Source organism: Condylura cristata, unplaced genomic scaffold (assembly GCF_000260355.1).
Source record: "Condylura cristata isolate star-nosed mole 26May11 unplaced genomic scaffold, ConCri1.0 scaffold00018, whole genome shotgun sequence".
Taxonomy (NCBI): Eukaryota; Metazoa; Chordata; class Mammalia; order Eulipotyphla; family Talpidae; genus Condylura; species Condylura cristata.
This window is the reverse complement of record NW_004567119.1, coordinates 11,050,912-11,077,039: the sequence shown is the minus strand read 5'-3', so window position 1 is coordinate 11,077,039 and position 26,128 is coordinate 11,050,912. Positions and strand designations below refer to the sequence as shown.

The 26,128-nt window shown below is 45.0% G+C and overlaps 1 protein-coding gene across 1 annotated transcript in view; it reads right to left on the bottom strand.

The window, feature by feature from the left end:
- FAM160A1 (family with sequence similarity 160, member A1) overlaps positions 1 to 26,128 on the bottom strand; it is a 68,900-nt gene that overhangs the window by 29,672 nt on the left and 13,100 nt on the right. Inside the window, exons 3-4 of the mRNA XM_004685323.2 lie at positions 19,667 to 19,825; positions 17,880 to 17,966 (exon numbers count right to left, since the gene is read on the bottom strand). Of these exons, the coding sequence (XP_004685380.1) occupies positions 17,880 to 17,966; positions 19,667 to 19,825 (246 nt within the window). The remainder of the gene's footprint in view (positions 1 to 17,879; positions 17,967 to 19,666; positions 19,826 to 26,128) is intronic.

Sequence of the window (26,128 nt, the reverse complement as noted above, 5' to 3'; positions counted from 1 at the left end):
CACAGCAACAATATCACTGTTCAGTTTGGGGGGCACCTACTGTGGAATTAAGGACTGCTGGCAGCAAACTGTTTCATGTTTCAGTTCTGTAAGCCCACCTAATCTTAAAGACCAACCCTAAGCAGAAAAGGCACTTATCAAAAGGACTTGAGGTAGGCTCCCAAATAGCCAAAAGGCAGAAGGAACAGGCTGAGGAAGGAAGGGAAGCTGCACACACACCCCCACACTCCTCACAGGGGCTCCCCAGACTCCTCTAGCAACACGACTCAGCAGACCTCTCCGAGCAGAACACACTCCTCATCATCCAGGAGGACTCCACCGGCTGGAATTTAAAGTGTGTCTCACGCTAAGAAGTGGTCTTGAAGAAATACGTGGTCTGAAACTGGGCTTTCTTTCCTGCTTTGGAATTCTCGATAAAGTCCTCAGCTACCTCTTTTCTAGGCTAAATTCATTCCTCTTGTCCATTTTCTGAGTGTATCTACCCATCCTCTAAGATCACCAACGTCCCTGTGTGGTTACTGAAATGCTCCTGGGCCTGACCTGCTGTGTGCGTTCGCAAGGCGCCTGGCTCAGGGCGGCACTCGGAGGGTAATCAATGCCCGTGTCAAGGTGGAAGGCGGCAGCCCTGTTACTGAGGAGAAGCACTGTCTTCACGGCCCGCCTTGGGGTTGTCTTCATTAGCGAGGTCCTTCGACTAATTTGACAATACGTGAGCTGAGGGGGCAATTTTCCTTTTACAGTGAGTAATGTTTCATTGAAAACACAGAGCCTAACTCACACCATAACCCCTGAATTACAACAGCCTGAGAAGCGACCCACTGGGGCAAAGGCAGTGCTTCCTCAGGCTTCCCCCTAATTTCTATTTTTGATTAATAAGACGACACTGCTGAATTCTGATGAGGCTGACTTTAAACCCGACAGTGGAGGAGAAATGATTCGCCAGTGTCAACCCACAACTTTTGAGAACAAGGCGCCTAAGAAAAAAATATAAGAAGGGGGTATCTGTGGCCACCCCTTCCCCCCTCTGCCCATTCTATCTGCCTGCTGGGTTAAATGGTACGATGGGGAGGGGGGGTTATACACAGGCCCACTGTCCGAGAATCCTCCCCCAAAACTGTAGCAATGATAAGCTCAGATGAGGGAAGACAGATCTCACTGTGGCCTATTTTCCACGAGAGACAGAAAACCCCCCCCCACACTGGGCGACTAAGAAGACACACAGGTCTGCCCGAACAAATTCCCTGACTCCAGTTTATTGGGTCCCGTCGCCATCCTAGGCCTGCTCATCGTCCGGGCAAGTACTGAGCTGTGTCCTGCCAGCACGATTCTTCTCTACCGTGCCTGAAACACATGTCACAGGAAGAGGAGAGCAGGGCCTTCAAAAAAAAAAAAAAATGTTGCAAAGGTGAAAGGGACAGACTGCAGACTTCTCATTTTCCTTGATCGGAGGGTTTCTTCCCACTACTTGAAGAAAAATTTGCTGGGCCTTTGTTGCTGAGTCATTTCAAGGTTCTGTAAAGAGTGCAGGGCAAGAATAAGAATAAAAGAGTCTCACCAATGTGCAGACGGGTTCTCGCTCCTCTCCTACATCTGCTCCCAAGACAGCAGCACCGGCTGCCACAGATAAGGTGGGGTTTGTGTGAGGCGCTTGCTTTTTTTTTTTTTTTTAATAATTTCTCTGTGCAGGGAGGGTGGGATCCTTCCTATCTTTCATAATTTGAAATCTTCAGAACAAAATCCTTTGGGACAGTATGATCTCCCTCCTGCACTTGTTGAATTAAAAAGAAAGGAGCCTCAGTTTCCATTTCAAATCAAAAGTAAAAGTGAGTTTAATTCCCAGCCTCAATTCTCTCCTATGATGGGAGAAAGTGGCCGGGGTACTAGGGAGTCAGAGAGCAGGTGGCCTCACAGGACCTTGTCTGGTTCCCAGTCTAACAATCCTGGTGTGTGTGTGAGGATGTGAGCGCGTGCGTGTTAACAATGAATTTAGTTTGATTTCCCAACTCCTACCATTTTTTTTAAAAGATTTATTTATTTGTGCATACAGAACTGGGGTACAGGCCAGAGGCTGAGGGGTGGCGAGAGGCTTCACCAGAGACAGAGTGGGGAGCAGAACAGACAGATTGACAAAGCACACTGCTGAGGGGAGTAGCGGGCGGGTCAGGAGAGGTCTGCTGTGCCAAGTGGGCACCTCTGGGGCAGGCGGGAATTGAACTCATGCGGAAATGGTTTTAGATTCTCAGTGCTGTGCTTTAACCCACTGCGCCACCAGGGAGGGCCGCAACTCCTACCATTTTTAAAGTGGGAAAACTAGGTGCAGCTAGAAGGGGCAGAACCAGACACATCAAGGGTGAAATGCTTACAGCCACAACTCGGCTCCCTGGAACAACTCAACCTGCTTCAAAACCACCGCAGATGGGGCTCTTTTTCCTGCTAGTAACGGGTCCCCCTGGGACGAGCAGCCCTCTGGACCCAAAATTTGATAAGCAGGTGGCTTGGCCGGAGCAGAAGGTGCCTTGTGCCAATTAAATAAAGGTTACTCTTCCTAAGGGCGGACGCAGTCCCACACAGGGCACAGAGGTCTGGCAAGCAGAATGTCAACTTCGTCTTTCCCATTTGCCTGCCCAGCAGGGTATTCCTGTGCAGTGGACAACCTGTCATGCCCAATGCCTGCCCCACCTGGACTTCCAACAGAAAACTCCAGCAGCTTCCCATCCACATTAACAAACAAAATCTTGTTAATGTCTAAGAAACTCTGAGGTGTAGGCAAACACTACTAGTAACCCCCCCCCATATTAATTCTGTCTTCTCTGGGGAGAAACTAACTTTATAACTAAAGCTCCTCATTTCCCTTCTTCCTCTGCATCCAAATAAGCAATATTTGTCCCAGCCGGTGAGCTGAGCAGGAAAGGACTCTAATGGGAGCTTGCTGTGATCTGCAGCGAAAGCCTATTCTACCTGATACAGTGAATTCTCTCAAAATGAGATGGTGTGCGCTTTAAGTAGATTGCTACAAAGATCTCATTCCTGCATTTGTAACAGTGACTCTCATTATAATGGGTGCCCAAAATGTATTTGTTGAGTGCATGAGTTTATAAATGAATGTTTTATACCAAGAAAACTAACATTGCCATCCATGATTAAGCAGAAATGTAGTGTCAAAATTAATCCCATAACCCGTTCTTCTAGAGAGTCTTCCAAAGTATGGGAGCCGTATTTTTTAAGCTTTCCAAAGCCATCACCCATCACAAAAATCACATTCCACAATAATGTATATTTACCATTACAATGCACTGATATTCTCTATTTTATGATGTTTTTATGTGCTTACTGCAACTTACCAAATTGACTTTGAGACTCATTAATGTGACAATACTCAGTGTTTGAAAACTGTTTTTAAAAAATGTACTTACTCATCTATTAACTTTTCTGTTAACTGCTAAGCAAATAAGAGCCAATGCTCAAGTTAAATGTTTTAATTAAAAGCCTGAAGTATTTAACATTTAGTGGAAAGAAACAGTGGTAGAAATAACCAAAACACTATGATTACTTGATATTTTGGCTCAACAGTTAAATGTGATCACAGATGTCTCAGGCATCACAACACCCTCAAGCAAATAGGGAAGCTGCACCACGGAGATCTCCCTGGAACCCAGGAGGAGCTGAGCACCTGCCTACGCCCCCATTACATGTCCACTGCTGCCTGTGGCACAGGGCACACCCTGGCCCGGGAGCTCCACCCACCCCAGCCTCGGCCAGCCTGGCTGTCTCCTAGCCAAGCTTCACAGCTTCCTTTCTCCCCTGCTGCTTAAGTACTTGTGCTAGCTGTTCTTTCCCTTTGTTGATAAGGCGGACTTTAATATGTTTCCCTCCAAACTGCAAGTCTACAGATTACAATCGAAAATAGTATCATAGAGTTGTAGGAAATGGCCTGCGGTGGGGTAACAAGACGCTTGCACGGCACTTTGATCCTCACTCTCTGGTGACCGTGGGTGACGCTGCACTTGTTTTGCTGCCTCGAGGCTAAGGCTGCCGGAGCAGGGTGCCTCTGGCCTGCACCTAGTCTAGCCCTGTAAGTTCAACGTCAATGAAGGTTAACGAGGAGATTGGGTGAAAGCGTCTGCGAAAGGGCCTTCCTCCACAGCATGCAGTGAGCGGATAAAGGAGAGAGGCTCCACGAGATCATAGAAAAGCACTTGAGAACACTTAAAGGACTCCCGAATGCAAATACAAAGCCACCACATAAGCCTTCTGGGGACAGCCTAACGTTAGGGAATTGAAAACCATCTATTTCACATCCTCTGTTCCGCTCACAAATATTAAGCTCACAGAATGAATATTTCTTTTCATGTCAGAAGTCTAGTGTTCTCGGCTGTAACGCAATGGAGCTGAACTAGCTGATCCATCCTCTCAGTTCCAAAAATACGAAGATTCTTTGATCCTGTGTCAGTGACATGAAATAAGAGCTAATTTCAGCTCTTTTGCCTGGGTAATTTTATCTTCCAAAAGAAGCAACACAGAGCTCTATTCTAATGCAGTGCTAAGAGTGTTGGTCATTTCCTTCTAAATTTTAGCCAACTTGCAAGTAGTAAGTTAAATACGTATTTAACCAATCGCATATTTAGCAAGTGCTGTCTTCGTGTGTACTATACTAGCAACTGACGGTGCACATGAGTACGAGAGCACCCTGTCCCTCTGGGCCCTTAGAACGGTCGGCTGTTTTAGTCACATGGTCAGACAAATGCTGGAGGATGCTGCCCTGGTGACAGCTCGGGGGCAGTTTCGAGATGAGACGTTGTGGGCACTCAAGTGCAAGGCTTCCGCCAAAGAGAGGCCGGCAGTGCAACTTCACAAATGCATGTATTTTGCACACACACAGGAAGTAGAAAGAATAATCCAACAGGGCCGTGAACATGACACGGAGGGTAGAGGACAAGGAGGGTTCTGTTCTCACGTCAGATTTGTATTTGAAATTCACAGGTAAAGGAGGTGAGTAGGCAGCACAGAGCCAGGTTAGAAGGGACTTCCACACACACTGGGAGGTCTGGACTACCTTCTTTAGGCAGCACAGCCCCACCTGAGGCTCCTGAGTATGGGAACGATAGTAAACCACCACCTCTGTTGTTTAATGTGAATTACTACTTGCAAGTTGGCTAAAATTTAAGAATTCTGGATAACTGGAGACCTGAAGGAGCTAACCCAAGGCTGGCTGGTTGCTACACACAAGTTCTCCTAGCAGAAGGCTGCTGGCCTCTCCTGCCTCGCTCCATCACCTTCCCAGGGAGGAGGGGGACACTGTCACTTGGTGAGCCCTTCCTCTCTCTCGAGGCCAGGCTGCAGCAGGGGGTACATCTTCTGCTCTGCCCCTCCCATCACAGCTTCTGTACTGGTTCCAGGTGGGTCTGTCCAATTCTGGGTTTAAACAATAGGCAGCCCTGCCCACAGGTACAAACCCTACACTTCAGTTATTTCTTCCAACTGCCTCACTCGTTTTTCTTAATTCCTGCTTTACCAGCACTCAGATGGGGAAGGGAGCCTCAATCGGAAAGTTGTATTTTCTGAAAGTGCATTACAGGTCCCTCAGCCATACAGGTTCGTGTACACTGACTCATCTGCTTTAGACTCTAGGCACAATGCTTGAACAAGCAGGTACTAGACTCCAGACCCAGTAAACGGATGGCAAAGGACAGGTGGCGCCAAGACAACCTATGGCAACCCAGTAGCAGTCCCAAGAAGGAACTCTGCGGAGCAGTGCAAAACCAAGGACAGCTGTTCTGGCGCCTCATCACCTTCCAGCCCCCAGCCTGGTGTCTCCTCTTCTCAGCTCCAATGACCCAGCCCCTTCTGGATGTGCATAGCCCATAACACCCCATGGCACCAGGGATGACTTATACTAAAGTAATCACCCCAAATCCTTGTCAGCCCCACTAGCCCTTCTTCTGCACTGTTTAAATAAAAACTTGCCATCTACCCCCTTAGGAAAACTCCAGATGAATGATCAATGAATGAGCTCTTCCAAGGATCAGTTACATATTAAAGGATTAGTATGATATGTGATAAGCCCAAAGTAAAACACATTGATTATGTAAGGATGGAAATTCCTAGTACCACTTTCCATGCAGGGATCTCTCCCAATCTCCCTTTGCCATGCCCATTCTCCACCTACCAGATGGGCAACTGGATACGTAGGCCATGAAGCCATTTTGCGTCTCAGGCACCATTTCTAAAGGAGGAAAATCATTGCTATGGTTATTGTTAATCATTACTACTAGTAGAAATAGTTTCAGAAACAGCTAACCTGTATGGAGTTCCAGCTCTGTGCCTAGCATTGTCAGGTGTTCCTTACATATGGCATGAATGAAATTACCTTTGCCCTGAAAGGTCAGCATTATACCTCTCATCTTTCAGAGGCTCAAAAAAAAAAAAAAATTACCACAGAAATACACAAGAAGGGGAGAAATCAGATGCATCAGAGACCATGTCTGCCTGATACCAAATTTCACGGTTCTTACACTAGTTTGAAGAAAGGCCAAGACACGAATGCTAACAATTCCTTGACACTTGTCCGTTTCCCTCTGAGCAGAAATGCTCCGAAACTGAATAGCTGCATCATCCATGCTGACTGACTGAGGCCCGAGATGTCGTCTCCCATTCCCAGAGTTCAGCATCTTGGAGGACTCACACTCAACCTCCTCCGCCGACCCAGCCATCCTGTACAGAAGCAAGCTGCTCCCAGCGACCATCAGAAAACATCGCTTCCAAACAGCTCCCTGAGCACCTTACACTCAGAAACCACAAAAACAGGTGAAATTCATCCCTGAGTCGATACAAAGGAAGAAAAGCTCTTAGACAAAAGAAAAAAGACTAGATTGAATGTGAGGCAACAAATTTCCTAGTGTCACTAGGATAAGTATCAATAACACAGAATCAGTATGGACAGTTACAGTCATGCATCGAATTCCCACTACAAAAGCACTAACCCGGGCCAGGCCACCGGGGCTAACCCACCAGCAAAAATGGGTCCCCAAGGGTCAAACCAGATTTGGAGTCCAGTTTCCAAACTACAAGAGAGCAGTGGTTCTCAACCCTGGAAATATCATCAGGGGAACTGTTAAAAAATGCACATGGCCCACCTGGCTCTAAGTAAATCAGAACTTCCCAAGAGTGAGACCAAAATGCTCTCTGATTGTGAGCAGCGCCACAGGGGAACCAGGACCACAAAAACAAGTACAAAGCCAGGCTCTGAGCTGCCATTTAAATTACATCAGCTGATGGAGTAAAGGAGTGGTACTCTGTAATGTAAAGATGGACCAATCCCTTTCTCTCCAAAGAAGTCAGCTGGGAGGTGAGCGAGCACTGCAGGTCATCCTGCAGAGTCAGCAGTGAGATCCCAGCCCTGTACCATCCCATCAATCAAGTCAACCTGCAGGACAGACACCAGCTCCTGTCACACAGGGAAAGTCTTTCTCAAAGCTTGTGAAAAGGTTTTAGAGCTCTACTAAAGGAAAACAGAAGTGTTCTGGACTCTTCCAAAACTCCATTCATCCTCGGAGTGGAAGACTATTCGTTGTTGAGTAGGGTAACTGCCCAGACAAGGACTAAGAAACGTCCCAACAGCGGGGAATGGACTGGACTCAGCCCCAGCCATGATGGAAAGGCCTTTAGAGGAGCGTTAATGAGTGAAAGGATTAGCCATTAAGGGGATCCAAGCGCTGCCTGGAAATATATGGTTGATGTACCTACTTCCTTACCTTCCTTCCACCATTAAGAATGAAAGTAGACTGGTTGGCAGGGAGCTTTGTCCACACCATGAGGTACTAAATGGCCCCACACATCATCCTGGGCTACTAGCCTGACCCTCACGACAGGAACAAAGAGTTCCATGTGAAAGTATACCAGGCAGTTAAGTAAGAGTGGGGCCCCTTTCTTCGCTTTAGAGTAGGGCTACCAAAAAATTAACCTCAGAGCCTCTTCGTAGATCCACTAGATGGTGCAAGCTCTCCTTTTCGAGCAGACTTACCAGGCGGAGAAACTCAAGGACATCAAAAAATTAGTGTGGGTGTACCCAAAGAGCCCCTGCACCCACAGGAGCCTTAAGAGGAAAGAGGTTTGCAGTCTAAGAAGTCTTTCTATTGTGCTGCTAACAAAAGCAGGGGTATTGTTTGTTTAATTCTATTTGGAAGATCAGAAGTTAATTTAGGCTGTGGAAGGACACATGCAGCCAAGATCTCCTTAAGAGGAGGAAAGTAGAAAGAGGATCCGGAAGCTTCAAGACCTGCAGATCTGGTTTTGGTCCAGGTTCAACCCATAATTCGCTGTGTGAGCCTGAGCAAGTGACTTAACCTCTCTGGTCCTCAATGTCTTTACCTGAAGAATTAAGAGCTCAGGTCATACAACCTCTGGGATAATGGCTAATGCTAAAATTATATGCATATTTCTATGTATAACACACTATGTTTCTAACTCCATTTGGTCTGTTTATTCATATCTGGCAAGAATGTTAAAGTGTATGTTTCCATGAAATCCATCTAGTCTACAAGTTTTCTAAACACTGTTGAAATTTACTAATTTGCTGGAAATAACTGGAAAATTATAAACAAAAAAGAAAAACATGTGTAGGGTTGGGAACTAGGTGTATGTTACTGGGACTCCCGAGACACCCTGTAGCCTTCATCCGTGCAGTTAACTTTGTCACTAATGCACAGTGTTCTGCTATCCCTGTGGAGAAAGTTGTGGAGGCTTCCGGATTACTCCTTTCTTTTCCTGAAACAGAGATTTAATTTTTTTCTAAGCTCTGCAAAATACACAACACTATTTTGGGGGGTGTCAAGCACCCCAAGCACAGTGAACACTGTGCCAGGGACTAAGGACACAGACAAATGAGTCCCTCACTTTGGCTCCAGACATAGCAAATCTATGAAATTGAAATTTAATGGATTTCAAAGTTTGAGACTTCTAAATTCTTGCAGACAGAATGTTATCTTCAAAGAAAGAAATTGGACAATTAAATGCAGTTTTGTTACAAATATAAATATCACACATGCTTATCCAGAGAGTTTGATGTCATTAGAAACAACCGGGCCAGTGATATACTGCCAATTATCTTTAACTCACGCCAAACACAGTAAAGTTTGCCTACTTGGTAATTTCATTTCTACAAGAAGAGAGCACATTTCAAGCATGAATCGTGGAGCCATCACTGATTCGGAGTAGTTTTGTTTTTGTTATTTTTCATTTTCCTATCTTTCTACAAAATAATGACATCTCCCTTTCTATTTTTCCAGCAAGGTCTGTCTCAAATATGGCCATTCCCTAATCAGTAGTTGTCCATTTTTCAGCAATACCCATCTCTAGTCAATCCACACGCCTCCCCTCAAGCTCCTCACTTCTCTCCCACCACCTACTACCCCAGAGGGCCAGCATATATCAACCTGATCCAATCCACTGCAACTCTATTAAATCTCTCACTCCCTCACATTCACTACACACACACACACACACACACAACCACTACCCAGTCCCTGTATCAGCAAAACATCCACACATTTGTTCAGGAAACATCAAAATACCTACTGTCCAAGCAATGTGCTAGCATTATTGGAGTAGTATTTGATCAATGAATGAAATAAAAATAACCTGGTATCTCTTCTCCTGGTGTTTTCCTCCTATTCAGAGAGGTCAAATGTACTAACCCACAATGACCATACAAGGTAACCTCTAAGTGCCACATGAGTGACACAAACCAATTCCAGAAAGAACATGACTATCCAGGCCTGGCTTAATCAAGACTTCCAGGAGGAAGTAGCCTGTGGTCCAGACATTGGAGGATGAAAAAATCCTGGGTAAGTATAGTCGGAAGGGAAAGGCATGAGCACAGACCTTCCAGCAGATGGCTAATTCCCACTGCGGGTCAAGGCAAAGCCTGGCAAGAAGAGGGACTCTCCAGAGTGGGGTGTGGGAGGCAGCTTGGGTGTGGGAAGCTTCCAAGCTGGGCTCTCCCCAGTGTATGTCTTTGAGTTACTGCCCCTAGTCTCTTGATGTCTATACCATTTTCTACCTATTTCCTCCTGGCAATGTGCCAAATTTCATAATTTACCCATCAACAGAAGCACTTGCACAATCATCTAAAACTATGATCCTCCACAAGCACAAAATGAGAACATCAACAACATTAATAGAGTGAATATCATGGCACTGACGCTGTACGAGGCACCAATTTGAAGCATCAACTCGCTTATTGCTTACAAACCCTATGAATTGGGGAGTTTTGTAATCATTCCCATGTTACCAATGAGAAAAAATGGCTCAGAGAGGTTAAAGGTTCCACTAACAAGTGTCCATGACCCTGGCCACCAGACTGCCGGGCCACATGGTGTACAGTCCTTCACAAGGCATTTATCCCCTGGATGCCTCTCTAAGTCCACATCACTGAGTTCGTCTTCCTCTTGGCTCTCGACTTATGTCTGTTAGACTAGCGATTTCATTTTCGTCTTAACACCACATTCCAGTGCTAGAAACACCCCCCAAGACACCACAAAGCTGGCTTTGGGCCAATGTGGGGCCACAGATCTTATTAGTTCACTATTTGTTCCAGGAGTAACCGAGACGAGAGGAAGAGTTGGATTTCCACTCACATATAATGTGCCCAGGCTCAGCTGGAAGCCAGGGGCCTTTCCATAAAGCCTCCCTGTCAATGGATGCCTCCAAGACACTGTGTGTAAGTGTCTGGAATGGCACAGCTCCTCAGATATTAAAGACAAGATGATTTCCTTCAGGGGGAAAAAAAAGTGAATGTTCCAATAACTTCTATTGGAATTTATTCCTACATCCCCAGGGACTTTCCACAGTAAGACTAGTTATTTCATTATGTTCCGGAGTCACTCCAGAGCTGTTTTCCTCAGTGAAACTCTAGGGTACATAATAAACTCTCTCAGACTTTTCTATATAATGCTGAAGGGACAAGTATATTTGTGTATGAATCTAAACACCCACGTGTATCTTCTCTCCACCTTCAGCTAGAATACGGGAAGTGGAAGAAATGAAACGATTACAGGCAAGTGAAGAAAATCTTCCAATCCCAACTTCACAGCAAAACCTCCAGCTTCTTTCTCCTCCTGCCCCCAACACCAAGGCATCTGGGAGGACCTGTCCATGGTGGCCAGAGACCCCTTACAACATTGTGAGTGGCCATGCTGCTAACCTTTCCGTTTGAAAGGAGTTTTAGGTACTGACATCACTGTCCATGTGTCTGAACAGCAGCTCACAAAGGCCAAAAGAGTTGATTTCACAGCAACAAATAATAACACTTGTCCAGCATCCTGAGCCACGATGGATATAGTTCTTCAAACACTAGACATACATCAGGGCAAAGACACATTCTCCAACTGATTTAAGGCCCCTACAGTCTCCTTTCACGACTCACCTACTCAGTCCTTGAATTTGTACAAAGCATTTTGACCTGCATTATCTGTTTTGATGGCTAAAACAGCTTCAGAAGGAGACAGGACAGATGTTAGCCCATTTTTTTAAGATTTATTTATCTATGTTTACAGAACTGGGGTACAGGCCAGAGGTGTGGAGGGTGAGAGGAGTCACCAGAGACAATAGGGAGCAGAACAGGCAGATTGGTAAAGTACACTGTTGAGGGTAGCAGCAGGCGGGTCAGGAGAGGTCTGCCGCTCCAAGTAGGTCAGCTCCCTGGCTGGGGATCGAACTCTTGATGCAGTGGCTTCGGAGAGCTTCATAATGTGGTGCTTTAACCCACTGCGCCTTTAGAGAGAGCCCCTTAGCCCCATTTTAATAGCTTGTTCATTTGGATAAGACCCCCCCTTTCCAAAGGGTGTTGTCTCCCATATGCTTATCATCCCTTAACACGTTTTACATGACCTCATCCTCAGCATAACTTTGGGTTTACAATTTCCCACTTCTCCCAGAAAGTGATGGCAGCTCAGGTGTTCCTCCAGTTATTGTTCTAAGTCCCCATGCCAGAGGTTCTCAAACTTAGAGTTAGTGATGTCTGAGGCTGAGAGGGTGGGGCTTCCGCAGATCCTCAACTGAGATCACACTTAAAACTAGAAGCCAGGTTGGCCCTTCCTGGTGGCGCAGCGGGTTAAAGCACAGCACTAAGAAGCTTAAGCCACTTCCGCATGAGTTCAATCCCCGCCTGCCCCGGAGGTGACCACATGGCCCAGCAGACCTCTCCTGACCCGCCCGCTGCTCCCCTCAGCAGTGTACTTCATCGATCTGCCTGTTCTGCTCCCTGCTCTGTCTCTGGTGAATCCTCTCACCCTCTGCATTTCTGGCCTGTACCCCAGTTCTATATGAATAAATACATAAATCTAAAACTAGAAGCCAGATCTTCTGAACGCTAGGCCAGTGAAGGAGCACCGGCAGCCAGTGGCCAGCACGATCGCTGAGCCTCCATGCAGCCTAAGGCCCCTGGGGGCTGGCTGCTGCCGGCACGTGTAGATTCCCATGGCTCAGGCCCGTATTACGTTATGTCTCTGGGACTCAGGAATTTGCATGTGAGGAGGTCCCAGGTCACTAACTCTAAATTTGAGAACCTCTGGCATGGGGACTTAGAACAATAACTGGAGGAACACCTGAGCTGCCATCACTTTCTGGGAGAAGTGGGAAATTGTAAACCCAAAGTTATGCTGAGGATGAGGTCATGTAAAACGTGTTAAGGGATGATAAGCATATTATCTAAAAATGAAAACACAAGACTGATGGAAAGTGGCATAAAATCCACTGTCCAGTAATATACAGTGTCAGATGAAGGATGTCTTCTTGTAGACATTCAGTTGGCTAAGTTAAGAGGTAATGTGTACTTGGGACAAAGTACAGAATCAACAAGCACTTTAAATGCAGTATCTCATTTATTCCTCACAAGAACCAGTATGACAGGTATCATTATCCAGGATAATAGAGCACACAGATGAAGATCCTTCTTGCCACAGTCACACTGCTAATTAAACAGCAAAAGGCCAGAACTCCAGTCAAGTTCTCTCTAACCTCAAAACCCACTTTTTCAAATGTTCAACTAGACTGCTTCCCAAAATTGTATTGAGCAAATATAATGGCATTAATTGAATGTATTAGATGGCATATACTAACTTTCGGTTTTCAATTAACAACCAAGTTACTTCCAACTTAAAGCCTCTTACAACTGTCACTAAAATCTTCCAGGTCTATTTAACAACCGACTCTCTCATTGGATAAAACAACTGTTAATTTAGGCTGTCTAGAGGTGGCCTGTTTAATATGATTTTCTCAATCTGAGTTTAATAGTGCAAAGGCTGACCCATGTTACAGAGCTGTAGGCCCGAGACAGACTGGGCCTTCTCATTACCTCGTCCAACAGCCATTACTGATGGGCCAGAGTGAGTGGCGCATCTGGCCACTCCACATTCATGGTCATCTTCTGCTTAAGTACAGGGTAACCAAGGAAATGGAATGACTACCAGGACCCTCCCGCTGCTTGGTCATAACATCTCCAGCACTGGGTAAGCGCCACAACATACAGCAGGCATGAGGGGGTGCTGGGTGATCGAGTGTTTCTACTGAGCTCAAGCATGCGGGGTGCTCAGCTGGCCCCAGTAGCCAGCTGCCCTGGCAGAACACGTCCCTGCCCAGGCCGTGGGCCCGGGTGGGCGCAGGGATGCTTCCAGCGTGGGGAAGGGCAGAGTCATGCTCCGACTGGCCTAGTGCTCCAAGCATGCACAGAAGCAAGGTTCCATACCAGCATCTGTCCCTCGACGCCAACACGGGAGGAGGAAGGAGCTGGCGAGAAAAGCAGAGGCCACTAGAGATTGGACTGTGAGTCTATAATGTAGACTGGGTCTTAAAGAACAAAGTGCCAAAATGTACAACCAGACCTACGAAATGGAGAAACCAAAATATTATGCCACTACAGCTTTTAGTAATGGCTCACTCCAGAGTGGGAGTTTAATTTGAAACCCCATAAGTGAAGGGAAGCTAGAAAAAAAAAAATTAACAAAGAACCACCAACTTTGAAAAACAAAACTTCAAAATTCCAAGGCCAATCAAGCTTTGATTCTTTGTCTTCCAGATTCCCAGTGACAGGAACAGCCGGACCAACAACATTTTGTAGCACTACTGGAGACCAGGGATAAAGATTCCACTACTGGAGACCAGGGATAAAGCCTCCAGGTGCTTTTCACCAGAAAGTGACACAGATGACAGAGAGGGACAAAGAGCATCCTGAAAGGCCGTGGGAGTCAGCCAGTAAGGCAAGGCAGGGCCTTGCCTCTTTGCTCTGGCCACCCGGGCCTCCTGCACCATTTCCCGGACTAGAGCCACTGAGGGAGGGTGGACTGGAGAGACCGAGCTGAGCGATGGCTCAGGGACCTGCTGTGTCCACTCCCCACTGGGGTCTGAAAACAGAGGACATGAGGGACATGTGTTCATTCCTCCCATAAGCTCAGTGCCCAATTACAGCTCATTAACATTTAGTAATGGCAATCATTTGAAATGCTATTAACTGCTTTTACAATCTTTAGTCACTAGTTTCACAGGGCATAAAAGTCAAAAACAGCCCTGGCTGGTGAAAGCCCAGCTGAGCCCCACAGGGTCCCAGTACCCCCCACTATCAGGGTCAAAGCGTGACTGCTCCAAGTCGCTTGGAACAGCCATCCTTCTTCTCTCGGCCGGCAAAACATCCATCCATCAGCCTAAGTCAATAAGCCATGAATTATTGAGCACACAGGCTGCAGATCATGAATATGTATGTGCGTGTTTGGAAGACAAGATTGTAAAACAAATAGGCTCCACAGTGGCTTATAGGGACCCTGCACACACGCCACTAAGGAAACGGCTGGAATTTTTCTAGCGGGGTATATGGTTCAAGCGAGATTTTAGCACACCAGAGAGGGTGGAGAAATCAGTTTTTCTGGTGGATATTTTACTTCTCTTTCCCCAAGCGTACTCGTATGGAATAATGTGCAGAAAGAAACACAGCTGGCGTCTCTGCAGACGCCAAGGGACAGGCTCCTCGGAGGCCACAGGTATGGCTGCTAATACCTGAGAGCTGCCTGCAGAGGAGCACGGTGTGTAATTACTCTTCCTTCCATCACTCCCTTCAGTGCACTCCCCTCAAGGTCTCCAGTGCCAGCAGACAGTCCCAAACTTCTTGCCCCCATTTTATAAGTTTCCAAATAAAGAAGCCCAAATAACCCCCAAAGTAGAAGCTTCCAGTTTCTAGATCACTCGACAGAAATCCTACACCCAAGCCCAGGTGTGCAGGGACCCTGCCCGGGCTGTGTCTGGCCAGCTGGAGCCGAGCATCGCCGAGCCAGTGTCCATGCCACCTCCATCTGCCAGTCGGGACCCTCGACAACACACTGACCAGTCGATGGCACACCTCATGGTGGGTGACGGGCTGCAGGAAAGAAGTCGAGAATTGGGCGTTTTCTGAGAGAACAGTCTCATCTGATAGCCTGTACCTCCCCCACTGATTAAGGGAAAGATTCCTGCAGTCTCAGGGGCTGCCACCCCTCTTTCTCATCTTCTGTGTCTCTGGCCTTGACAAAGGAGCCTGAGTATTATCCCAAGTGCAATTCCTTTGCTGCATCTCAGCCCCCAGAAGAGAAGTCGTTCAATCTCCACCCTTTCTCTGCTTCCTTCCTACCTTTTCGTTCTAAATAACAAAAACACAAAGGAAGACAGAGAGCGGGGAGGAAAGTAAATTAAGGAGGAAATATTTCTCCTAGCCACTATATAGGCCTGCCCTGGATAAAAGTTAAGGAATTTTAATTTGGGACCAGAAATTCGAATCTTATATATAGTGATGTTCATTTTGCATTTTTATATATTCAGGATTGGCTCTGTTTTTTTTTTTCCAGAATAAGTATTATTATTAATAACTTCATGAATTTTTAAATCTCGTGTTTTAATTATGGGCATAACTCAGAACACTAGTTAATATATGGAAGGGGTTACTACTGTAGTCTGTAAGCTACAGGCTAGGCTGTAAGCTAAAGTACCAGCATCCTGCTTGGTACTTTAACAAACATCCTTCCATCAGTGTGCTGTTTATTCAGCCTCCTCCGTCTAAGGACTAGCGAGGCACTGGAGATAGATACCACAGTGAGTTAAACAGGTAGGATCCTTATTCCCACCAAGCACGGCATCATGGAGACAGACATAAACAAGTTCCACACATTTCATGACTCAGTTCCACAGTGATGACTGCTAGGAAGGAAGAGGACAGATGGCCCTGTCAGAGAGCTCTCTGAGGGGACTCTCATCCTCAATTATGGCTAAAGAGTTACCCCTGGCCCTCGCTGGTGGCTCAACGGGTTAAAGCACAGCACTATGAAGCTGTCCACAGCCACTGCAGTGCGAGTTCCATCCCTGGCCAGGGAGGTGACCCACATAGTGCAGCAGACCTCTCCTGTCTCATCCACTGCTCCCCTCAGCAGTGGATTTTGGTATACTTGCCTGTTCTGTCTCTGGTGAAATCTCTTACCTCCACCCCACCCCAAACCTGCACCTCTGGCCTATACCCCAGTTCCTGTATGTGTAAATAAATACATCTTTAAAAAAAAAAAAAGAAGTTATCGCTGATATTTGAAACATTTGGTATATAACATAAGTTATCCTGAACAAACAATAATTACAGTTATCACTATTATAAGAATGACTTGGGAAATAACTTATATCAGCCCATCAGTGAGGGGAAGCAGGAGGAAAAGTCGACATAGATGGAAGCTGTGTGGATAACCACTGCCGAGGAGACTGCATCCCCCTGAGGAAAACACCTCTGTCCCAAGGCCTGGAGATCCTGGCTACAAACACCCGCCTCACCTCCTCAACAGTAGGAGGAGACCAGAGGACGGAAACCTGGAAACAAGTGCCCATCACCACCATAATAACCCGGAAATCTTAATGTTTTAATATCTACACCATATCCAAGAAATGAGACATAACCAAGTCCTAGCCAATCCAAGCACCCTGTTCATCCTGTAAATACTGCCACTCGCTTGGAGGGGCTGGCTGGGAAGAGAGGAGCACTTCATCAAGGCCGCTGCTCAGAGCTGAGACCCACTGGCAGCTGCTTTGAGACTTTGCAGTTGCCCTGATTGTTGGTTTCCATAAAGTGTGAGCCCGTGAAGATGGAACTGCTGGATGTAGGAAGTGAGCGTTCCATCAAGACAACACATGAAAAGTTGTTCTTTGCTTCTCTTTTGACCAGGGCTGGCAATTCCAATAATCTGACAAAGCTCCTCTGAACGCCACCCAGTATATGTCTCTTTACTTAGTGAAGAAAAGAAGAAAAAAAAAAGCTCCTTAAAAATTAGAATTCTAGGTCCATGGGTGTCTCCTGAAAGCTCACAATAAGATTTTATCAGTCGATCTACTGTACAATGCATCAGAAGAAACTGAGCAAGGTACTAATGACAGAACAAGTCTTGATTTCCCTTTCACTTTTGTTATTATAAAATTTAAACTGTCATCATAAAAAATTCTGTTCGATTAAGAAGATGGCAAATCCATGGCATTTGGCTACTACTATCCCTTCTCCATTTCCATGGTCAACCTCACCATCTCCTTAACAGACATGGCCTCAGTGGACAGCTTCACAGTTTCTGGTGTCCACTAGCCATGAACTAAGTAGGCCACAAGAATCTACTGTCAGCAGTTGTCGTTGAGACCACCTTACTGAACATTCACGATGACGTATTCAATAATAACAAATAGATTCCATCACACTTCAGCATTTGACCTGCATTTGAGGTTATTAAGAGAATACGGATGGCTTGACAAGAAGAATGAGGCTAAAGTCACTGCTGAATGGACCACATGTTTACCCTCCGCAGTTGTACTATGGACAAAGATCACAGCAGCCCATCACCAACCTTATGGAGAGCAGGAGCCAAGACAGGTACCAAGAATCCATTGTAGATGTAATTGACAAGCTGATTGCGAATCAAGGGGTGAGCCACCTATGAGAGAAACAGGGACCCATGAACATAACAAAGAGTTCAATCTTTAGCTCTTCTTAAAAATCAAACAGTTCTGTATATTTGACCATTTGTTCCAGGGATAAAAGACAATCCAGGTTTCACTACCATGTAATTTTTTTCAGGTGACTTATTCCCATACAAACAGGTTGGGCTTTCAAATAATGAAAAAATGGGTAATTTTAGTTTCTATTTGAAAAAAAAAAAACATGTGCAAAGACTCATAAATGAAAATTAATAAAATGGAAAGTATAATTTTTGCTTCAACTTGGTCTATGTCACATTCTCATCTTGCAGCTGTCTTTTTACAAAAGAATATAACTGTCAAAGTGGACAACTCATTTTGCTAGCAGAATTTTTTCATTTTGGAGACTCATGTTCTGTAATGATCACTTTTATTGGGGAGGAAGACATTTCCAAATCTCTTGTTAAAAAAATAGAAAACACTATCAGAGGCACAACACTCCTCATACTTGATTTTTAAAATATATTTATACCGTGGATAACTCTTTACTAATATCTTTTGTAAGTAATATTTCTCGTGCTATCTCCAAACAAAAATATCTCAATTTCAAAAGCGAGTATGAAATACATCATTTCTCTGTCCTTAACTGTGCAGCTAGCCCTTCTTCTCTTTCTTAAAAAAAATAAATGAATAAAATCAGACAATAAAGTAAAAAGCAATTTCTAGGGAAGTGAGGCAAGATCTTCAAATTACTGATAATCTCTCTCTGTGTGTACATTTGGGGAAAAACTAATAGTTTCATCTTTTTTATTTCCACACACTTCTGCAAGAAAATGTTGATAGACTGTAATATTAAAGGAAAAAAATAACTTAAGATGTAATTCATTTATCTTATATATAAATAAAACTTCCTCTGATTTAGCAATAAAAATGAGATGAGAACTAAAGTAATTTACTTGCATTTTCTTCCAGAAGCTGTTTCTTTTATTTGGTAGATAAACAAATTATAACTAACATTTTTCACCTTACAATCACCATAAAGAAAATTTGACTTCTTAATAAATCCAATATTAAGGTAATTTTATGCTAGATAGAAATAAAACATTTTTGATGAAAACCCACTATATCCTTAAATATATATAAAATCTGATTTTTATTGAAAACAGTAACGAGAAATCTGAGGTAAAAATCTAATCAAGAAGCAAATATACTAGAGTTCAGTGCCTGTTTTCTCCTGAAGCAGGCCAATTTCAAAGCAAATTTAATTTGTGTTGCTAAGATGACGCTTAACTTCCTCCAAATTCAATTGGGATAACAATATTCTTTATGTTGTATGCATCATTAAGCAAAATAAAGTGTTTTCCTTTGTAGACTCCCAAGAAGACCTTGAAGTAAAAGTGGTATAATCTGAAGTACTTAGAACCCTAAAAATATCTATTTAATGAGTCTGGCATTGAACTTATTTTTGATGGTTAAGTGGATAATCAAAACAGAATGAGCACTTTTTATAAGGAAGATAAAACCTACTAATTTTTTTCTCAATTGAAACTTCCAGAAACCTAATAAACTAACAATTTCATCATGCAAGGACATGCAGTATATGCAAGCATCAATATCCCATAAACGCCTATCAAAGCTCAAAGAAGGACTGTCAGGACCAAACCCTTCAGCGGCCTGCACTGTGTTGGGACCATCACAAAGGTTCGTGCTCCCGTACCTGGATGACAGCGTTGCAAAACTCCAGGGAGTTCATGAACTGGACGAGGGCAGGGAGGAGGAGCCAGTCGTCTTTCAGAAGGCAGTGCCACTCCTCACCTTTCTCTTCCAGCTTCGTAGGCAGGGAAGAGTACAGACCGCTGAGGCCAGTGGCGAGTACCTGCAACAAGGAATAAAAACGCCATCAGCTCTCTCACGAAGTTCTTCACCTGGTGAAGGCCAGCGCCCTGTTCCAGGCCTGCGCTTCGGGCAGGCAGGGGTTAAGGGTGCCGCAAGGTGGCAGCTGGCTAGGTGGAGGCAGAGGGGAGGGAGACCCAGCAGAGGGTTCTGCAGAGCTAAAGGTACTTGGTTGACACGTGTGTGTTTGCCATCGGTGGCTCAGGGCTCCGAGCGGGACCTCCGCTGGGCGGGGGTGTGGGGGGCAAGGGAGGTGCCCGCAAAGATGAAAGGAGCATGGTTTCTGTCCCCAGAAGGGGCAGGGGAGGAGGAAACTCACATGCTGGGTCGAGCACCAGTGCCAAGGGCACATACCCGTCCTGTCAGGAAGTCCTGGACGGACGGGCCAGGACAGAAGGTCTCACAGGCAGGAACCCAGAGGAGCTTCACGAGAAAGGTAACAGGCATGACTGACATGTTCAAGTTCACCATTTAGAGAGCACTTTCCTGGATATACTTTCAACTGCTCTTCACAAACTCCAGCAAGGAGAAGGAACTGGGGGTCACGGGTCAGGCAGAGGTGATGACAACAGTTCAAACCGGTCTAACCAAAGTATCAGCAGTGGGAAAAGATGGGAATAAACTGGGGTCTCATCGATGGGGGGGCTCCTATCACTCCAGAGTCATGCGGGAGCTCCTGGGCGGATTTGCTCCCTCAGAGCTCTGTTCCTACAGTGAAGCTTCTGGAGGTAAAGAACTCAAACCGACCAGCTCCCCAGCTCAGGTCATTAAGAAAAGGGCGCTATTTTAATGGAGGCAGAAATGTTGAAGAAGAACACACTTGTGATGAGTTCCTGTTGGTTGTTAACTTGCAGACATAAGACAAAAGAAAACAAGGGATGGCACAGCACCCTCAACAGGGAAGTGGGGCTGTCTGAGCAGCAACCCTGAAGGGCTCTGGCAGGGTAGGGGAGTCCCGCACAGCAGCAGCAGGTGAGTGACCTGTAAAGGCATTGCTCTGGCATAAACCCCACGTTGTCTGGCATAAATCCCAAGTTGTCGAGGGACTCAGACAACCAGTTGTCGATGTAAACACTCAGGAAAACATTCAATTCTGAGTTAGGTCCAGAAAGACAAATAGCGAAGTTTTACTGATGTCACCATCAAATAAGAGACAAAGGGGTAATTATAAAAGTGCTATGAATGCTCAGAATCTATAATGGGAAACACAGGCTGTAATGAATGCACAAAGGACTTTAACTCACACTTGGCAGGCTGGGAGAATGAATGTTCTCACAAGAACTGAAGTCCAAGGTGCCCAAGAATAAGGAGCAGGTAGCCAGGAAGAGTGCTGGAAGGAGGAACATTCCAAGCAGAGGGAATAGCAGGTACGAACGCTAGGAGGACAAAGAAAAGACGGCATTTTCTCAGAGCTTTGGGAAGTGCAGGGACAGCCAGGAAAGGATCTGTGAGGGGTGTGATGCTTAGGGAGGATCTGGGCAAGAGACAGAGACGGTGGCCGGAGCCTGGGAAGAAGGCACCTCAACCGTACGGAGCAGAGCGAAGGGAAGGGGCTATCGACAGATGGGCCAGGCCTCAGAAGCAAAGTCAGGAGACAGGACACTGAGCATCAAAAAGTCATCTCCAGGCTCATCGTGGCCTGTCCTTTCCCTGTTCCTACAGCACCTGCTGTTTCCCTCCGTTGCAATCAACTTTCTCGCACTGAGAACTCTGTGGTGGGGCTTCTCCGTCTCCCTGGTGTGACCTGTTCACTCAGTCCTTCCTGGGGGTGCAGATGACTTGTCGAGTCAGGTGCCAGCAGCTGTGCCTGTGAGCAATACGCCCACGCCACAACAGAGCCCCGGCGTAAGGGTGAACCGGGAGCCATGTGGGGGTGTTAATATGGTAGGAACCCACCGTGGGGTCTCAGGGCAGGGAGAGAAACAGATGAGCTGTTTCAATGCTGGAGAAATCAGAAGGCTACATTTCTCTGTTCTGGTTCCTAGTGGCCTCTATTCACCTGTTCAGTCAATTAAAAAACAACATACACACGCCCACAATTACTGAGCACCTAGGCACTCTGCTAAGTCCAGGAAATACAAGAGTAGACAGACTGTGCATTCACCTCTTTCAAAATCAGGGTATTTGTGGTCCCAAAGGAGAATGTCCCCTATTTAAAGCCCTTAACTCCTTGTCAACATACCCAAACAAATCATTTTAATTCCAGCTTTGAATGTGACCCGAGCCAAGTTGCTGAGTATAAATTAGAAACCTCTGGCAAGAGAGAACAGAGACCAAAAGTTCTCCTTGAAGGGAAATCTAATCTTGATGCCACATTTTTAAAATCAATTATATTTGCTAACTCATGCTAAATTAACCGCAGAACAAAGGCTTTAATTCTGCATACTCTCAATTCCTTAACCACTTGGAGGCTTTGAAGATGAATTCATAAAGACAGGCTTAATTTGTCTGACTAAAAAGCTGGGAATAAGTATTCAGAATATCAATATAATTACAGCAACATTAATTTTCAAATTACATACATCAGTGACAGTAATTAAAAATAACACACACCTAATATTCAGTTTTTTAAGAGCATTGTGAGAAAGGCAGGGCTGAGACAGGCACAGAGCCCGCCCCCGAGGCCCCTGCAGCCCCATCTGCAGCCAGGCGGCTCCCAGCCCTGCCCTGACCCCTGGATGGTGGTGTGGAGGGTGTGCCCAGTCTTCAGCACAGGAAAGCAGCCGGGAGGAGCAAGGTGCATGAGAGCATGCTGAGAACAAGATTCCAAAGCTCTGCTGCTAAGTGTTTACATGCCCCCTTCTACGACTTCCGCTCAGAGTTCAGATTCACTCACCAAAGCACATGAATTTCTAGAACAGATTAGTCAGACGCTCTGTGAGGCCAGAGCAGAAGCAAGCAGTAACGACTCAGACCCGGGGAGCTGGAAAGACAGGGAAGAAACTAGCGCAGCCGACCCTCCAGCAACAACGGTGAACGGTGGGTACATCACATTCGGGTTTATGCCTATCCGCAGTCCCTGTGTTTGCAGTCACCCAGTCACAGATGGAGGTGTGGACCTACATGGCCAGAGGGCCAACTATAAACTATGAAAGGGTCTTCCGTGCCCCTGACCTCCCAAGGTCAACTACTGAAGCAGGGAAGGGGACTGTAACACCCTAGCTAGGGTACAGAGGGTGACGCTGGAGCAGGACAGGAGAAAAGCAGGGCAACACAGATTAGTAGAAAACTTTTCCAGTGCAATATATTAACTCCAAAGTTTCTTTGACGTAAAAATTCAGAAACCATATAGACATGCAACCACTGATTAACAATGAAATGCAGGACCCCACGATTTTCGTTTTCAGGGATCATGACACCAAAATAAATCATAAAACACTTTATTTTCCCCAAGTATTAACCCAATATTTTTTATTTATATTCTCATAAGAATGTCTTTAATGTACACAAACATCAATTCATTATGTTTCATACTTGAAACTATTTAATGCTATATGTCAATTATATCACAATAAAAAATGTATCCTTAAAAGAAACTTATCAACCTTTAGGTACAGTATAAAACTGTAAGGACGACAGACAATTTGAAAAGCAAACACCGTGCCTGACAGCAGCATGGCGTGGTCGGTGCAGAGACTGTGATTTGAATAACAGGCTCTTGTGATTCTGAACCAGACTCTGCCGTCTATATGTCGTTGTCGACAGGTGCAGAGTGCTACCCAACTCAAGGAAGGTCCATCTTTGACTTTAAACATCTAACACGACTGGCTAATTTGAACAAAAACAAAAGGAATTTTAGCAGATGGCTTTAGTCTGGAGCTAGCAGCAGAACACCTGGTGGGGACCATTTGCTACAACTTGCCAAAATAAAAAGCCTCATAAATTTTGGACATGGGATAAATAACTCTCTACCGCAGCTATGTACCTAAAGGTTGCTGTAATTCGATTTGCATTTCTGGATTTATGTATAAGCTGTGTTCACTTTGCCATGAGGTGACATGCAACAGGGCTTAATCATCAATACTGTAACCCAGTATTGATAGGGCCATATAATTCGCAACCATTTTTTGGACACTTAATTGTTCCCCAAAGTAGCCTCATTCTCTTCCTCTTCTTGGGAAACGATGTCTTGAGATAACAGGCAGAGGAACCAGGAAGCTCTCCCTATCAAATGAAGCAAAAGTTCCCCAAAGTAGTCCAGCTGCTGAAGGACCCATTACTCTTCCAAAAGCTTGATGCTAACACGCTCTGACAATCATACTAATTAGAGAAAGCTTTTTGTCAATCGTGGTCCTTAGCTGGGTGGTTAATAGAATATGCTTTTATCTCCAACAAAAAAGGCCTTTTTTAAAATTATGTTGTCCGATGTAATTATGGAAAACTGGGTACAAATGAGATTATGAGATCTATCCTGAGGGGCAACTTGACACAAGGAAGCTCTGTGTTCCACTCTAGCAAATAAGGTCAGCAGGAGACATTGTTGTTCCTCTAATTTTAATGAACTCTGCAGTGTTTTAAAACATGTTTAGTAAAAGGAACAATTACTCACCGCAATTTCTGTATTATATAATAATTTAATCTAAACACTAAAAATGTAATCCATTCTTGTCCTAATATACTTAGCTTTAAGTAGGAGATGTTACAAACATGCAAAATGGCATTGAAAGCCACCCCACGGCCAAAAAGATTTTAATATTTGGTCTTAATCTCTTTAGAGTGATCTTTAGTTTTTCAAAAACTGAAGCTTTGCAAATAGAGCTAAACCCTATTCCAATCCCAAGACCAGTCTTGACCTTAGTTCATGTTACTTTTTAATGTATATATATATGTATTTAGAAAAAAATATGCCCAAAGATTTTGTGTTTTAAAACTTTATACAAATTTTGAATTTTATGCAAATATTTACAGGTGTTTAGATTTATTGGTGCTCACACATGTGAATGTAATTACATGCTGACAAATGGAATTCATTCCACTTTGAATGCTGAATAGTATTCCACCCATGTGCAAATAAACCTGTTTATTTATCTTTCCTTTAAAGAACTTTCTCTTCCTCACTCACCTTTGTGCATGTCTCCTTGTAAGCACGTGTAGATGTCTGCCTTTAGGAATCTGGCACGTGCTTAGCAACATACACAGTGTATGCTGAAGTGTTGCTACACTCTTTTCCTGAGTTACTATAACAACTCATAGTCTCAAGAGCTCCTGTTTTTCCACACGTGTGACAATCTTGATGTTATCCAGTATCTAAATGTGGGTCGTGCTGATGAGCAGAACATGCTATCTTGCCATGAATTCCATTTGCATTTCCCTGACACTAACCAGATATTTTATGTTTATGGGCCTTGGATGTCTGATGGGAACTGTCCTATTCATATCCTTGCTATTTCGTTTTTCACTGTTTTCTTATTAATTTGTAGCACTGCATATGTTTTTGTATTATGTGTGGTCCCAATCATTTATGGTTTCGTGTGTTGGAAATATCTCCTCTCGACCTGTGTTTCTGTTCTTAACACCAGTGTCTTCTTTATGGCTGGTGTGTAAAAGGAGTCTGGATGTTTTATCAGCGATGTGCAGGGGGGTGAGCTTACACGCTGAGTCCCCGTGTGAGACTGGCCAGGCTCCTTGTCTAGTCATACACATTTACTTGGAGCCACTGTGCCTCCATTTCTTCAGTTCTAAAATGGGAATAACACTGACATGGACAGTGGCGAGAATTAGATGAATTAAAGCATGGAAAGTGCTGAGGACAGTGTTTGGCATGGAGTAAGCTCTCAACAAACACATTACTATTCCTACTAATAATAATTAATTCAGCTATTCCTAGCCTTTCACACACTTTTATGTGATTTAGTATCAGATTGTCACAATCCATGACAAACACTGATCGGATTTTACTCAGGTCACACTTACACCTCCAGTCACAGCCAACCCCTTCATCAAACTAGTGAGCAGGAGCAGAACAGTGACGCCCTGGGCATGGCATCGCCTGTAAAGCGTTCTCACCAACTTTATGCAACCTGAACTCACTCAATCGAGGCTGTAGACCTAACTCCAAATTTACTAGAAATGCAGGGGTAGGGACAAGTCATAGACACAAGAACACACTCAGAATGTGGGGTTCAACAAAACAATGCTGATCTCTTAAAAAGTCAGTGTCATGGCCCTCCCTGGTGGCGCAGCGGGTTAAAGCACAGCACTGAGAATCCAAAAGCCGCTTCCGCATGAGTTCGATTCCCGCCTGCCCCGGAGGTACCACATGGTGTGGCAGACCTCTCTTGACCCG